Here is a 13,626-nt window from a genome sequence, read left to right on the forward strand (position 1 = left end):
TCTCTCCGTGTGCCACTCCTCCCACCTTGGGGAAGGAAATTAGAAGTGCTGATGGAGGAGCTCCAGTCACATTTCCTTCCAGCTTCTGGTGGCATCAGCTCAACAGTGACAGTTTGTAAGGCAAAACAAATGGCTTGTGAAGTGAGTGTGTGTTATGGAGCCCTACCCAGAAGAAATGCCTGTCAGGTATTTCAGAAATTCACTGTGACTTTGGTACCTTTTTGTTTGACAAGAGCTATGCTGCAAAGTTTAGCTTTCACCCTCATTACTGCAAATTATTCCCCCAGCTGAAGTGCCTTTTCTCTTAGGCAGAACACTGCTAACTGGTGCTGTACTCCCAATCAGCATCACCCTTCTGTCAAGGGAATGCCTTCAAGGGCTTCTCTCTGCACCTGGCAGTTCTTGTGGAGGAGCCCTTGCAGCAAAAGGAAAGTTTTCAGCCCGAGGAGCAACACCCAAGTGCTGCAGGCAGGAGAATCCTCACTGGCAGCTTAGAGGAGCTTTAAGTATCACACAGACTGATACACCCACTGTCTTGGTTTAGAGCAAAATTTTGGGAGAGAGAGAGAGAGAGTCCCCAGAGGGACTCTTTCTTCCCTTTACAAACCAATTGTCCCTTCCTTGCCTTTTTTGTCCCCATATTTCTAAAGCAGCACCAGTCCTCTAGGGCCACAGGCTGAGCTGGAGCTTTTTGGGAGGCTCATAGTATACGTTAATATTACTATATTAATATTGTAAGAACCACAAATAATGCCTTTTGCTTTCTCCCTTCCCCCTATCCTGTGTCTTCTGTCATGGATATCATGACATTGTTCTTAACCTCTTGTGTCTGGGAATGCTTACAGGAAAAAATCAGGACAAGACAGATATTTCAGCTGTGGAACACCAAGGAGACTTTCATTTGTCATGAGCTGGAGTAATTAAAAGTAATTTTTGCATGTTTTAGATGCTGACTTTGGTCAGAGCATGAGCTGTGCAAAACGCTTATTTTTATAGTTTTGACGTAAATCATGGAATGTTTTCTTTCTTAATTTGGAACACTTGCCCCAAATGTTCCAAGTCTCTGTAGATAAGTCCAGGCTCTTTTCTTCCTGACAACATCCATCCATCCATTAAAGTCCTAGGGTTGACTGCCCACGTTGTTTAGCTGGACTGAACACAGGACAGACATCTTTTAAAAGTGGTAACTTCCAACAATCTTCACAGACCACTGATTCCAAGTAAGATGCACAGTTTTGCTGTCTAAAATCTGCCTTCTTCTTTGCAGAAGTGCCATGGGTCATTTGCTTAATAAAATAAACCCAGCCTCCTCCCCCAAGCCCAGCACATACACAAAAATAATTTCCTTGGTTATATTTTTCTCTGGGGATGTTTAAACTGTCAGCTTTGCTGAGCTACATTCTCCCCTCTCATTCTTTCTCATGGGTGATGTCTTGTCACAGGGGACTCGGTGCAAAGTCACATTTTGAAATTTTCCAGAGGATTTAATATTAATGCATGTATAAAAGACTTGTAAAATCTTTCTCTTTTGAAATGATCATATTCTATCAATAGTTGCTAGAGCTGGAGTTGTTCAGCTTTGACAAATAGTTCAAAATATAAGAAGCAAACACTTTTGATTCCAGGGTTACATGGATGTATAATTTTTCAGATCAGTCACTGTCTCAGGGTATGGGCATGTGATCATTGCTCACTCACACTGAGATCCATTTGAAATTATCCCACGTGATTGGAATCAGTGTTGAACGAGGAGCTCTCTGTTTCCAGTTGTATCTTCTCTTATCCATGGAAAGTCCTGCTTGGCCAACAACAATAAACTCTTGGGAATGATCGCACACATCCTGAAACCTCTACCAGGGAACGTGGGAAAAGCAGAAGCTTTAGTTTTGTTTTAACCTAGGACACTGGCTAAGAATCAGTTACTGTTATGGATAGCAATGCAGAAATGTCAGCCCACAGGGCCTGTCTCACATGGGTACACATTTGGGAGTTTCTCACATTTGCAGTTTCAGCTGTCATCCTCTGCAGCCACCCACAGCCAGGAGCAGCGGTGCGAGATCACCGCCAACACCCTCACACTGACACTTGGGCTCAGGGTTTAATGTCCATGATAACCCAACCCCGTTAAAATCCATGGCAATTCAACCTCAAAACACTTGAAATGATTAATAATTAAAAGCTGCCTAGATAGGAATGTAACATGCCAAAATGTTGGCTAGCACAGGCAGCTTGGCACAAAGATTTGCATTACAGCCTTTTCATCAATTACAATAAATGAGTGTGGTAGAATGTCTCCTCCACTATTAAATTAATATGCCTTTTTTTTTTTTTTTGGCTCGCATATGGCAGAAATATCATTGTGGCAGTAGGAAGGGTCTTGGCAGACCTGTGCCTAAACTGTGTGTTGATGCCTTGCCTTACAAGTCTCCTGTAGGGAGAGCAGGGATTTAGCCTGGGTGCAGCCACCGTGATCACGAGTGCCTGGCTGTCAGTGTGCCTGGACGGGCTCCATCTGCAATCAAAGGCACAGTGTGGCTCCCACAGAAAGCTGCCTGGGAAATGGATGGGTTGTATTGTAAGCTGAGTCCCACTCCTGCTGTAACTTGTGGCAAATTGCAGTTTTGCCAGGAAAAGCAGGGTCAGGCGCTGTTGGCTGATGCCTGTATTTCTGCTGGTAAGGAATGCTAGCCAGAAAACCCAAAATGGTTGTATAGAAACATCTTCTGAGTGGTTTTCCCCCCATTTTATATAAATACTGCATGCTTTAAATCAATTACCTGTCTTCTATAGCTCCCTGTGTCGGCGGTTTTGCAGCCTTCACTAATTTGGAGTTGCTAACTCTGATTTTACTGCAGGTGCTGTGATGTTGATTGATTTTTCGCAAGTATCATCTCCTTGAGTTATGTGAAAACAGTTTCCATTTCCCAGCTCACAATGGTCCCACGTCTGCTGCTGGTCAAGGAAGGTTGCAAGCATGCAACCGGTAACTGCTGTAGGCATCAGAAATATTAGTGGGGATAATTCTTATAATTAGAAATGAAAATGAAGTTTTTATTTAAGGGAGGCTTTATGAATGTCCCAGTTTGGGTTTTGAGTGGGTGGTATTACAGAGGAAGAAACCACCTCCTGTCCTACTGGACACCAGTGATCCATCACCCTGCAGTGTACACATCTGATTTATACCACACTGACAGACTCAGCATCCCTACAAACCTGGTCCCAGTTCTGAGGACTGAAATAAGAAATTAATTTGAGTGCCTGACATTGAATTCTGATCTTCCAACCCTTGCATTTGTCCCTGCATCCCCACCATCTGCATCCACGATGCTGCTGGGTTGCTGGAAGACAACATGGTTTGGACCAGATCCTCTCCTGGCTCGGGGCAAGCACAGCATTGTTTTCATTCCACTATCTGAAGGAGGCAGATCTGGTGGCAATTTAAGAATCATACATTATCACAGGCTATGAAAAGAATAATTTATGCCCTGGAGCATTTCTCAGATCTTTCAGCAAAATCAGACATCTAAAGGAAAATCTGGTTCTTTGGAGAGCCACAGGGATGAGTAATGCACCCAAGAGGAGTTGGGGCTCAGACAAGAAGGGATTAGCATGCTCCACCAGTGTGGTTTTGTCCTCTCAGACACACTCAGGCACATCATGTTTCCTTGTTTCATAACAGCCATCTGGATGTGAAAATGGGAAGATGGGAGCTTGTTCTGTGGCTCTGTTTTGTCTTCCCATGGGCCACACGTCCCCTTCTGCAGAGGGCTGAGGGCTGCCTTTTGTGCTGGGAGCTTGCACCACTCCTGCTTCCTTCTGACACACTCTGCAACAGGCCTTGGAGCCTGGAGCTCTGAAAGAGGGGAAGCACTCCAGGAACACCTCACCAGTGTGATCACAATCATCCAGAATGCTTTTGTGCTGGGCTGGAACCTGCTGCTCTGCTGGGCATTCATCAAGCAGTCCATGTATAAAATTCCCAGTGCTCCCCAGGATCTTGTTGCCTTCACAGAAGAAGTCACTGAAATAGCTTTGCTTCTGTTGGCATTTACCTCCTGCTAGGATAACCTCTCCCCCCAAAAAGCAACCCCAAAGCTGCCCATTAATTGCTACAGCCTGCCCATTAATTCCTCCAGCAATGGAGGGATCTATCTGCAGCTCCTTGAGCGTGTGACACTGGGCAGTCACCATTACATAGCTGACCTAAGGCAAATCCCAGATGATCTAATTATTAAAAAATAAAATAAACACCCCCTCTCCCTCCCTGCCTTACAGGAACAGTAGCACCCTGAATTTGTGTGAATGCAGGCTTTCCAGTTCATCTCCCTCACTGAACATTTGATAGTTCATTTAAAAGAGAGAAAAAAACCCAAACAGAGCAGAGGGTTCCCTCGTGGAATGTAAGACCTCCAAAGGACTTTTGGCAGCATCTGGAAATATTATTAAGTTTTCAGACTAGGTATGCATAGCACAATAATTAGGTCCCCTGAAGAGACCCCAGTAATTGATGGAATTTTATGATATCTATTATGAAAGTATGAAACGGCTCTTCATAAAAACACTATTGGATTTTTCACTCTTTATTCCACACAGGCTAAAAATCAATATTAACACCTGGCTAGTGAATTCTGACACTTGAAGAAGTTTGTGGCACAAAGAGCTCACAACACTGGGTACTAATTGCTTTGGAGCTAACAGGGGACCAAGAGCCCCGTGCTGTGTGCATTGGATTAGACAGACTGCTCAAGAAACACCCTTTGTATTTCTTTAAGAAATATTGAAGAACTTGCCTTCTGGAACAAAAAGCTGCAAGTGTTATTTTGTGGAGCTGGCCCTTTACTTTTGGCAGTGCTCCAGAGTGCTGAAAAACCAAGTGAGCAGGGAACAAACAGGCTGTGCAGTGTGCATCAGCATTGCAAACAGAGCTCAGACATCACACAGTTCTCCTGCATTTTGGGACTGAGCTGGAAACAGCCACGCAGGCAGAGGCACGCGTGGGATGTGGATGTGGCCAGCCTGATTGTCCCTGCTGGGGACAGCCAGGCTGCCCTGGCTCCCCGCGGGTGCCTGCCAGGCTGCTGCAGAGCGGCAGCTAGTGCCAGCAGATGGGAAGGGCTGGGAAAGGAACGAGCAGCCCGAGGGGAGGCACCAACCTGCAGCAGCCATCGTTTGTACAGAAACACTCCTCACTTCACATGCAGCTCAGGTGCTGGGCTTCATACAACTGTTTTAAGGTAGTGCTGGTTTTTACAAAGAGGGCTTTGCTGCAGTGATCTCAGTGAATAAGGAGAAAAGAGGTATTTAATTAACTCTGTTAGCTCCATGAAGCAAGACAATGATAATTGTGTCAAATTCACCTTAATGCGTACTGAAGCAGGGCCAGTTATACCACAAGATTTTTACCACTGTGAGTAACATCAACAAATGCCTGTCCCTGTGCCCTGGACCCCTTCTGGCACCACTGGCATCCCCTGTCCACAGCCAGTCCCAGTATGAGGTGAGGAGTTGCAGCTTTCCTCAAATAGTTGAGAACAGCAGCATTTCCATGGAGAACCAGATAATTTCCCTCTCATTAGTTACCTTGACACAAGAAAGTTATCACAGCTCCCCAGTCTGTCACTGGTCTGAGGGAACAGGAATTTGAAAAGAGATATAGTTTTTAAATTATGGCAATAGAAAACAGTTGTTTTTTATGGAAAGGGAGAGTGAATGCCCAAAGCTGGGTTTCCTTGGGGAAAGCAGAGCAATTATTTTGTTGCTACCAAGGCAATACCAGGGTGTTTTCTTCCTATTCCTAGACCCCTAATATAATAAAAGGGGCTAATAGCAGCAAGATGTAGGAGCCACACACTGGTGAACACTCTCATGCACCCAGCTAAATGAGGTCCTGCGCCACAGAGGCAGCACAGGGTTTCTCAGCAGGGCAGAGCACAGGCCTGGGCAGCCACAGCCCAGAGGCATTTCATGGCACCACTCCACGTGTGGCACCAGCACAGGTGACACAGGACAGCCTGTGCCACTCCGCACCATCCCCAGCCCTGCCCAGTGGTCCCCACCCCAGCACTTACACTGGGGCAGGAAAATCCCTCCTGGGCAGCAGGAAAGGACTGCTCTCCCTCCCCTCCCCTCCAGCCAGCCTGGCAGCTGCTGCAGGTTTCTGAGCACGGCACAGAAGGCAGCAGTGGCACGCAGGGGCTCTGTGGTCACTTGCAGCCCATCAATCAGGAGCAGACAGCCCTGCTGAGGCCGGGCTGCGGTCTGGGGCTGAACGATCAGAGGGAGGCTCTGCGGCAGCAAAGTGAAAGCAGAGGGCAGTGTTTATTTACTGAGAGGAACACAGGCTCTTTCCTACTTGTCCCAGTCCCTTCCCATCAGAGTGTAATATTTACTTACTGAGAGGAGCACAGGCTCTTTCCTACTTGTACAAGCCCCTTCCCGTCGGGGGAGGCTTTTCCCCCAGCTCAGGAAGGAGCTCTCTCTGCCATCACTGCACTAGCATGGAGATGCGCACGCCACACCACGGCTCCTCCTGGCTGGGGCTCTGTCTCAGCTGCTCCCCGAGGCCGCACTCTGTGAGTCAGAGATGATCTTACCACAGGCTGCACAGCCGGCTCTGCCCCCCGCCGGGGACTTCATCTGCTCTGCTCAGCCGGTGCCGAGCTGCAAGAGCACTTGGCTTCAGTTTATTTATTGCTGAGGGCTCCTGGGATGCCACAGTTTGGCTGATTTACACCCTTGGAGAGAGGTGACTCGTTTTCTGGGAGACATCCTACATGGCTGAATCACCATTCAGGGTTACTTTACTGACCCTAGCAATTAAGAGGATATTAGAAAGCCTTTCCAAGGGGAATCTCAGCCTTGGGGCCATCACATGTGAAAGTGCCCTCCTGGGGAAAAAAAACCCTCGAAGAAAAGAACATTATACTAAAAGCAACAGATCTTAAGGCCATGAGATGCTGTGAGATCATCTGGTCTGGCCTGTCCATCACAGTCCCCTCTGCTGCATCCACAGTGACCACATGGTGCAAGTCCCTGCTGTGGCACCATGCCATGCAGTGCATCATCCCCTCTTCCTGCCAGTGCTTGCAATCCATCATCTCTGCTGTGGGAATGCAGAAAGGAGATAAAGAAGGTGATGAGTGAAACAGCTGGGGCAGTGGAACAGAAGTACAGGTGCTGTCATTTGTTGGGACAGTTCATTGGTATGGCTGGAAATCACGTCCCAGCTCTCCTGCAAAAGCCTTCCTGTAAACCAGCACATTTTCTTACCAGTTCCTTGGCTCCTGCACACTGCTTTTTGTTCCCCATTGTTTCAGAGTGGCAGCAAATGCTCATTGTGCTGGCATGGGCAGGGGCTGGAAGCACAGGAATGTGCAATTTCTTGTTCTCGGTGTGAACACAAAAGCCTGCGGGGAAATTTCCCTGCCTTCTCCTGGCACTGCCCCTCCTGTCAGCAAAGGCTCAGGGTAAGGTCTCCTGAGTCAACTCAGGCTCTCCAGTCAACGAACGGAGAAAACTGGGCTTGTGTTAAGAAATTTTTATTTGTCCTTTGGATCTGTAATGTAAGCACATAAAATTACAAGTGGAAGAAACATCATGCCACAAAATTGCATAGAATTTTTACAAAAATGTGAATTATGCCTCTGAAACAATCATAGATTGATGAACCGAAAAAATATGTACATGTTAACTGGAATATTTCATCCTACTCTGAAAGCAAATCATCAAGGACTAATCAATCACAGACACTATTAATACAATGTACAAGAGCAACACTGATTTCAAAGAAAGGCAAGCAATGATGTCCCTTTAGTTATCTATCAGTGAATGTTTAGCTAATACATGAGCATTAATTAACATAATTATGAACATGTTAAGTCTAAAATGTCTGGCCTTCATTAGAATTTTTAAAATTCTGTTTATACTGCCAAAACCAAGCTATTTTCAGTAGTGTAAGGATATCTGAAGTGCACGACCTAGTTTAATATAGACAGCTTATTCTATACAGCAGAAAGTCCACAATACAGCATTTCCACACATTCAACACGGAACAAGGCAAATACATAAAAGGCACAAGACTTGCACATCATAAAGACCCTTTTGTCATTATCTTACTCTAGTTCAAGTAATATCAATATTAAATGATATCAGTTTCACTGAAATAGTTTGAACGATGCAAGATGTACAGGATCACACACTACCTTACACCTGCAGAAAGTGGCACTGTACAGATATAAAAAAATGGGAGTACAGGAAATGGTCAAATACAAACGTACTGTAAAATGACTACAGCTGATAGTATATTTAACCCAACCAGTCTATTTATTTCTTATTAAATATAAAGAAAAGGTTAACTGGCATTTGCCCGAGTTTCTCTGAGGGCTGTGTGAAGTCCTGGCTCCCCTGAAGTCCTCGGGAACGTCGTGCCCAGGTTCAGAGGAGCCAGGACTGTCCCAAAAAGCCTGCGCTGTACAACGGTTCTGTAATGCAATAGCTTCAGTTTTAGTATGAACACTGCTATCAGTTTATTCTCATAATAATTTAGACAACACGTCATTTTAACTTTATAAAATGCAGCATTAAATCTCGACTCTACATTTTCAATGAGTGATTAAGATTGATTTGAAAGTGCAAAACTAGGATTAGCAGAGGAGTCACCTTTCCTAGCGTTAAGATGAAAGTCAGATTTTTGAATTTCATGTGCACTGATTTCATCATCATAAACCAGAACAATTTAATTCAAAATATGATCTCCAAACAATGTGCAATTTTTCTTTCTGCTCTAAGTTTAAAAAGGAAACATCAAAATACTGTTTGTTTTCCAAGATTTGAACTTATATATATATACACCATTATTTAACTGAAAACTTAAGCTTGATTTGTATTTTATTGCTTAAATTTAAATAAAATAAGTTACTTTAAGTACTAAACTCCTGAGGGAATGGAAGTAAGGTAACTCAACTGTTAGGATGTATTAAAATGCCTCCCTATTAACTGACTGCTTTCTCCGATTGCCGTGTAACCCTAGGTAAGGCCCTGATCTTGCAAAGGTGGATGTGAATGTTATTCCCAGCCCAGCTCCCGAGCCCAGTGGTGCAGGAGAACACAACTCTGCAGGACCAAGTGTCTCCAGGCCAGCCTGGGGCTTCTGGGCTGGTTTCTCCCTTGCCCCAAGGCACTTCCATCAGCAGGAAAGGATCATGCACTGGCCCAGGTACAATCCCAACTGTCTGAGGTGTTTTGTGACTCTGATTTCTGCTGGGGGGGAAAATCCACAGAACAGCATTTCTTTACCTTTTCAAATATCCTGACTTTCACAATGTGTCTCTGTCATCTGATAGAAATTTCCCAGAATGTGCTGTTACTTCTCTGATGCATATCATACAGTACGCTAACTTTGATTGTTCTTATTTTAACAAGTCAGTTAAACAGATTAATATACATTTTTAAATAACAGTGGTCAGGTTTTTATACTTTGCTTTTAAATTTTAGACCTTAGTAAAACTGAACCTCAGTCTTAAAAATAATGGAAGATTCTGTTAGATTTCAAATACTGTAGTCCTAAACATTTTATAATCCTATCAAATTCAGTAAGCTTAAAATATGATACTTAAAATCAATACTTTTGAGTCTGCAAAATATATATCAAATTTATATTCTAAAACTACTTTGATTTACACCACTAACACCACAAAAAGAATTCTACGATTCCATGATTATTCTATAGCAGTCTAACCCAGATGTTAGCTCTCAGAAAGATTCTCCCTACTCACGGATCCCTGAAACATTTCATTTGGCCAAGAGACCACATCAACTTCAAATAGCAACATGCTGTGTGTGTATATAGACAGATGTGTGTGCACATACAGCTATATATATATATAAAAATGTATATATATACAAACATATATGCACTCACACGGTGTAGCAAACACAGACGGACACAGACACCAACAATCTCCACGCGGGTTCTTCTCTCCGTTTTCCTCTCGTCCCCACAGTTCCAAGAATTTTCAGCAGCAAATATATGTCTCTCCATGGGATAAACATAATATCAAGACAGCAAGCCACCAGTGCTTGCAGAGCTAAAAAGGATCCAAGGTTTCAGTGCAAATGTAAAAGGATGGTACAGCTGTCAAGGTGCAGTTATAAAGAAGGAAACAAATATGATTAAGTACTGTTGTAATATTCACCAGGATCTCTGTTAGTTTGGAGCACTTTGCTCTGGCACTCCAAAAGGAAATCTGCACACACTTTTCTCTGTACAATACACTGGTCTTCATTAAACATTCTTAACAGTGAACATGGCCAGAAAATTAGAAAATTACCCACTGTAAACTGGCCCAAAAAAAAAAAAAAAAAAAAAAAAAGAAAAATAAAGAGAAGAGGGAGGTTAACAAGGTTAACATATTAATTTTCCCATTACAACTGCACTAAGCTTTAGAACAATAATCGGATGAAGAATGAGAATGAAGACCTTTGCAGAATACTTTTTATAAAATGTTCCTTTGGGGAAATGTGCACTTGAATGCAGATTCCTCCTGCCTCCCAGGAGCTCCGGCGCAGCTCACCCCGGCAGCTGGGAATGGTGCGCCCCGTGCACTGACTGTTTCTTGGGCAGTTAAAAAGTAGTATCAAACACTTTTTCTTGGTTATCTTCTTCCAATTCCTCCTCGCTTTGTGGAGGTTTATGATTTGATTTTCCACTGTCAGAGGCCAGGGAAGAAGGGGCAGAACTGTGGTCTCCATCCTCACTGATTTTCCCTTTCATGGCTTCCTGTACGAACTCCAGAATTTCCAAAGGCAGTCTTTTGAATTTGTCTTGATATTCCTGATCAAGTTCCACCTGCAACTACAACAAAAGAGACAAGCTGTCTTCAGATGTATCTGATGTGACCAGTGCTACAGGATGGGGAAAGTACCACACCAGGCAGGAGGGGAATTAACAAGGCATTTTTGCACAAGTCAAGACTGTACTCCCCTCTTTCCCGTAGTAGCACCACGCATCCAAAGTGCCTATCAATTTCCATGCAGTCATTGCAAAGCTGGAGGAACGTGCAGTCATAAGGCTGGTTTTGGGTACCATCCTTGGGTACCCAAATCCTTCAAATTCATGTGGATTTAACTGTAGTGGTGTCCATACTCCCACTGGCTTTGACAAGACCCCATTCAGGTGCAGTATGGATCACAGATAGGCCTTTGAAAGAGCAGGGCCTTCATTGAGCTTCAGGTAGTTAATCACACATCAAACACACCACAAACGTTGCTCTGAGAACAATAAAACAACTTGTGCCAGATTTCTTGGGTTGGAGAAACCATTAGGAAAAAGTCAGTTGTCAAAGGGAGTCAGAGAGGGAGGGAAAACAAGTTAAATTACATTTCTTAGGGCTAGATCATGGAAAGTTACATTATCGGATTAATGCAGAATGTGTCTTGGACATTACTGGGGAAAAAGTGTCATATCATCAACAGGATGCAAAAGGCATGCAGAAAGAAATCTGGCTATCAGTCTTCAGGAAGCAGTGGGTCCTTTCCCAGTATTTATTAGTACAGCCTTTGTTTTTAGTGCCCATATTAGGATCTGCACGATCCATTATTTGAAAAACATTAATGTGTATCAAAGTTTCAACTGAAGACAAAGCCAATTTTTTCATCATGACCAGTATGAGCACAGCAGGAAGCAAAAGGGGTGAGTTCCAAAGCCAGACTCGTTCCATCTGTCCGTCCATCCATCCATCCATCTACCCACCTTCTTAAAAAGAGGGAGTCAGGTTCTGCTAACTGTAGCTGCAGCAGTTTTGCAATAGTTTCTTAGGCAATTGTGTTTTCAGGTAAGTATTTTCCCAGGATTTCCAGGATAAAGGTGCTAGGAATTCTGATCCTTCAGCTCTAGGCCTGAGTCTGTCCTGTGCAGTTTCAGGTCTCCTTCACCCCACGGCAACAGCTCTCAACAGGCAATGCAGATTTTCACCTGAACATTAGGTCCTATCCTAGGCTTCCCTTCCTTACCTGTCCACACACACCATGTGCCTCTACCACTACCCCTCCCTCTGAGCCCTTCCAATCCCATTCCCCATGCTTCTGTCCTGGTTTTCATCCTGCATCTCTGACTTTATTTTTGTGAGGCCTCTTCTCCTTTCTCCTGATGTGCAAATCAATGTCCTTAGCTCACCCGGTCTAGTTCTACATTCCTTAATTAGACAAATTCTGCAGCTTTTCTTCCTCAAGATCTAAGATCTGCTCTTTTTCCTTTTGGTTTCCCTGCTAAAGCTCTTTTCCTGCCTTCTATCTGGCAATTCTCCTGATGTCCTGGCCTCTGTTTTCCACCTCAGATAAAACCAAGTCTGAGGCACAGACGGTTCCATTAAAACACACCATGTGTCTAAAATACATATTTCTATCAGCTAGAAATATATAGTTGTCACTGTGGTAGTTAATAATTATCATAACACCCTTCTTCTCTTCCTGCACCCCTTCATTTTCTGGCTTTGTGTAGAGATACAAATTTTCTGAAGGAATCCTCCTTTTGTCTCCATTGTGCAAACACTTCCACAAGTACAGGCATCATCAGAGGAACAGTGCCATGGGGTGGCTGGTGGAGAAAACTGGAATGATCCTCCCTCTCTGCCCTGCTCACCACAGCCCCAGGAGTGACTCCTGCTGCCCAGGGAGCTCCTCAGCCCCCACGAGATCACATCCACACTGCTGGAGTGTGGGCAGCATGGCACTCTGGCTCACACTGCAAAACCACGATTAAATTCTGGGCAAAAAATTAAATTCTTCCTTCATGGTGCTTGGGGTTACAGTTTGTGGCTAAATACCTGCTCTGCTAAAACCACAGGAGTGTCCAAGCCAGAGATGGGCTGCTGCATTCCCCCCACCTCACTGTCACACATGGCATTTGTGAATTTTGGGCACCTCAGGTACAGAAGAAGGTGTGCAGTATCACAAGTCAGGGAAAAGGCTCCTGGCTCTCAACTTCCTTCAGAACCTCGATTTGCTTAATTAGTTTAAAAGCAAAGGAAATATTTGAAATCCCTCAGAAAGTGAACATTATGTGAACCCAGTGCAGCCATGAGCATGTTGTTAGGTAAAACTGCATCTAATATTCTCCTAAACCACCTCCAGTGGCTAATCCCCCCTAAGCTGAGTGCTTCATAGAAATGACATAGATCTGGAGCCACCCCTCTGTCTATAGAGATATCTAATCATGAGAAGGTTGAAGTTAGTCGAGAAGGAGCAGCCAGCAGACAAGGAGGGTTGATTAAACTGCATCAGTAAAAATTAGTTTTGTTTTTGATTCCAAAGGCTCTGTCAGTTCAGAGCCTTCCCCTTGCTCAGTGTCCAACAAGCCCCTCAGATCCCATCCATTCTCTGGCCCCTGAGCTACCACACAAGGTTAAAGAAACAAGTTGCCTGCTTAAAACCAGCTGGCCTAAAGAAATCCAGCTGTTTTTCTCTTAAAAGCCTCAGTGTCCTTCTATTTGTTCTGTAGCTTTACAGGGACATTTCAGTTGATGGCAATGAATGGTGAGCTGCCCCCCCAGCAGCAGCAGCCACACACAGCTCTCATTTGGCTGGCTGATGGCAAGACAAGGTGCCACGTTAGTGTGTGAGTAAAAACCT

The 13,626-nt window shown here is 44.3% G+C and overlaps 1 protein-coding gene across 3 annotated transcripts in view; it reads right to left on the reverse strand.

The window, feature by feature from the left end:
• Window positions 1-8,424: 8,424 nt before the first annotated feature.
• PLCB1 (phospholipase C beta 1) overlaps window positions 8,425-13,626 on the reverse strand; it is a 323,139-nt gene continuing 317,937 nt past the window's right edge. Inside the window, exon 32 of one of the 3 annotated variants that reach the window (XM_030946647.1) lies at window positions 8,425-10,846. In XM_030946647.1, the coding sequence (XP_030802507.1) occupies window positions 10,622-10,846 (225 nt within the window). In that variant the 3' untranslated portion in view covers window positions 8,425-10,621. Of the gene's footprint in view, window positions 10,853-13,626 lie in introns of all 3 variants that reach the window. The other 2 variants (XM_030946646.1, XM_030946648.1) reach the window with 2 other exon arrangements.

This window comes from Camarhynchus parvulus, chromosome 3 (assembly GCF_901933205.1).
Source record: "Camarhynchus parvulus chromosome 3, STF_HiC, whole genome shotgun sequence".
NCBI classification, from domain to species: domain Eukaryota; kingdom Metazoa; phylum Chordata; class Aves; order Passeriformes; family Thraupidae; genus Camarhynchus; species Camarhynchus parvulus.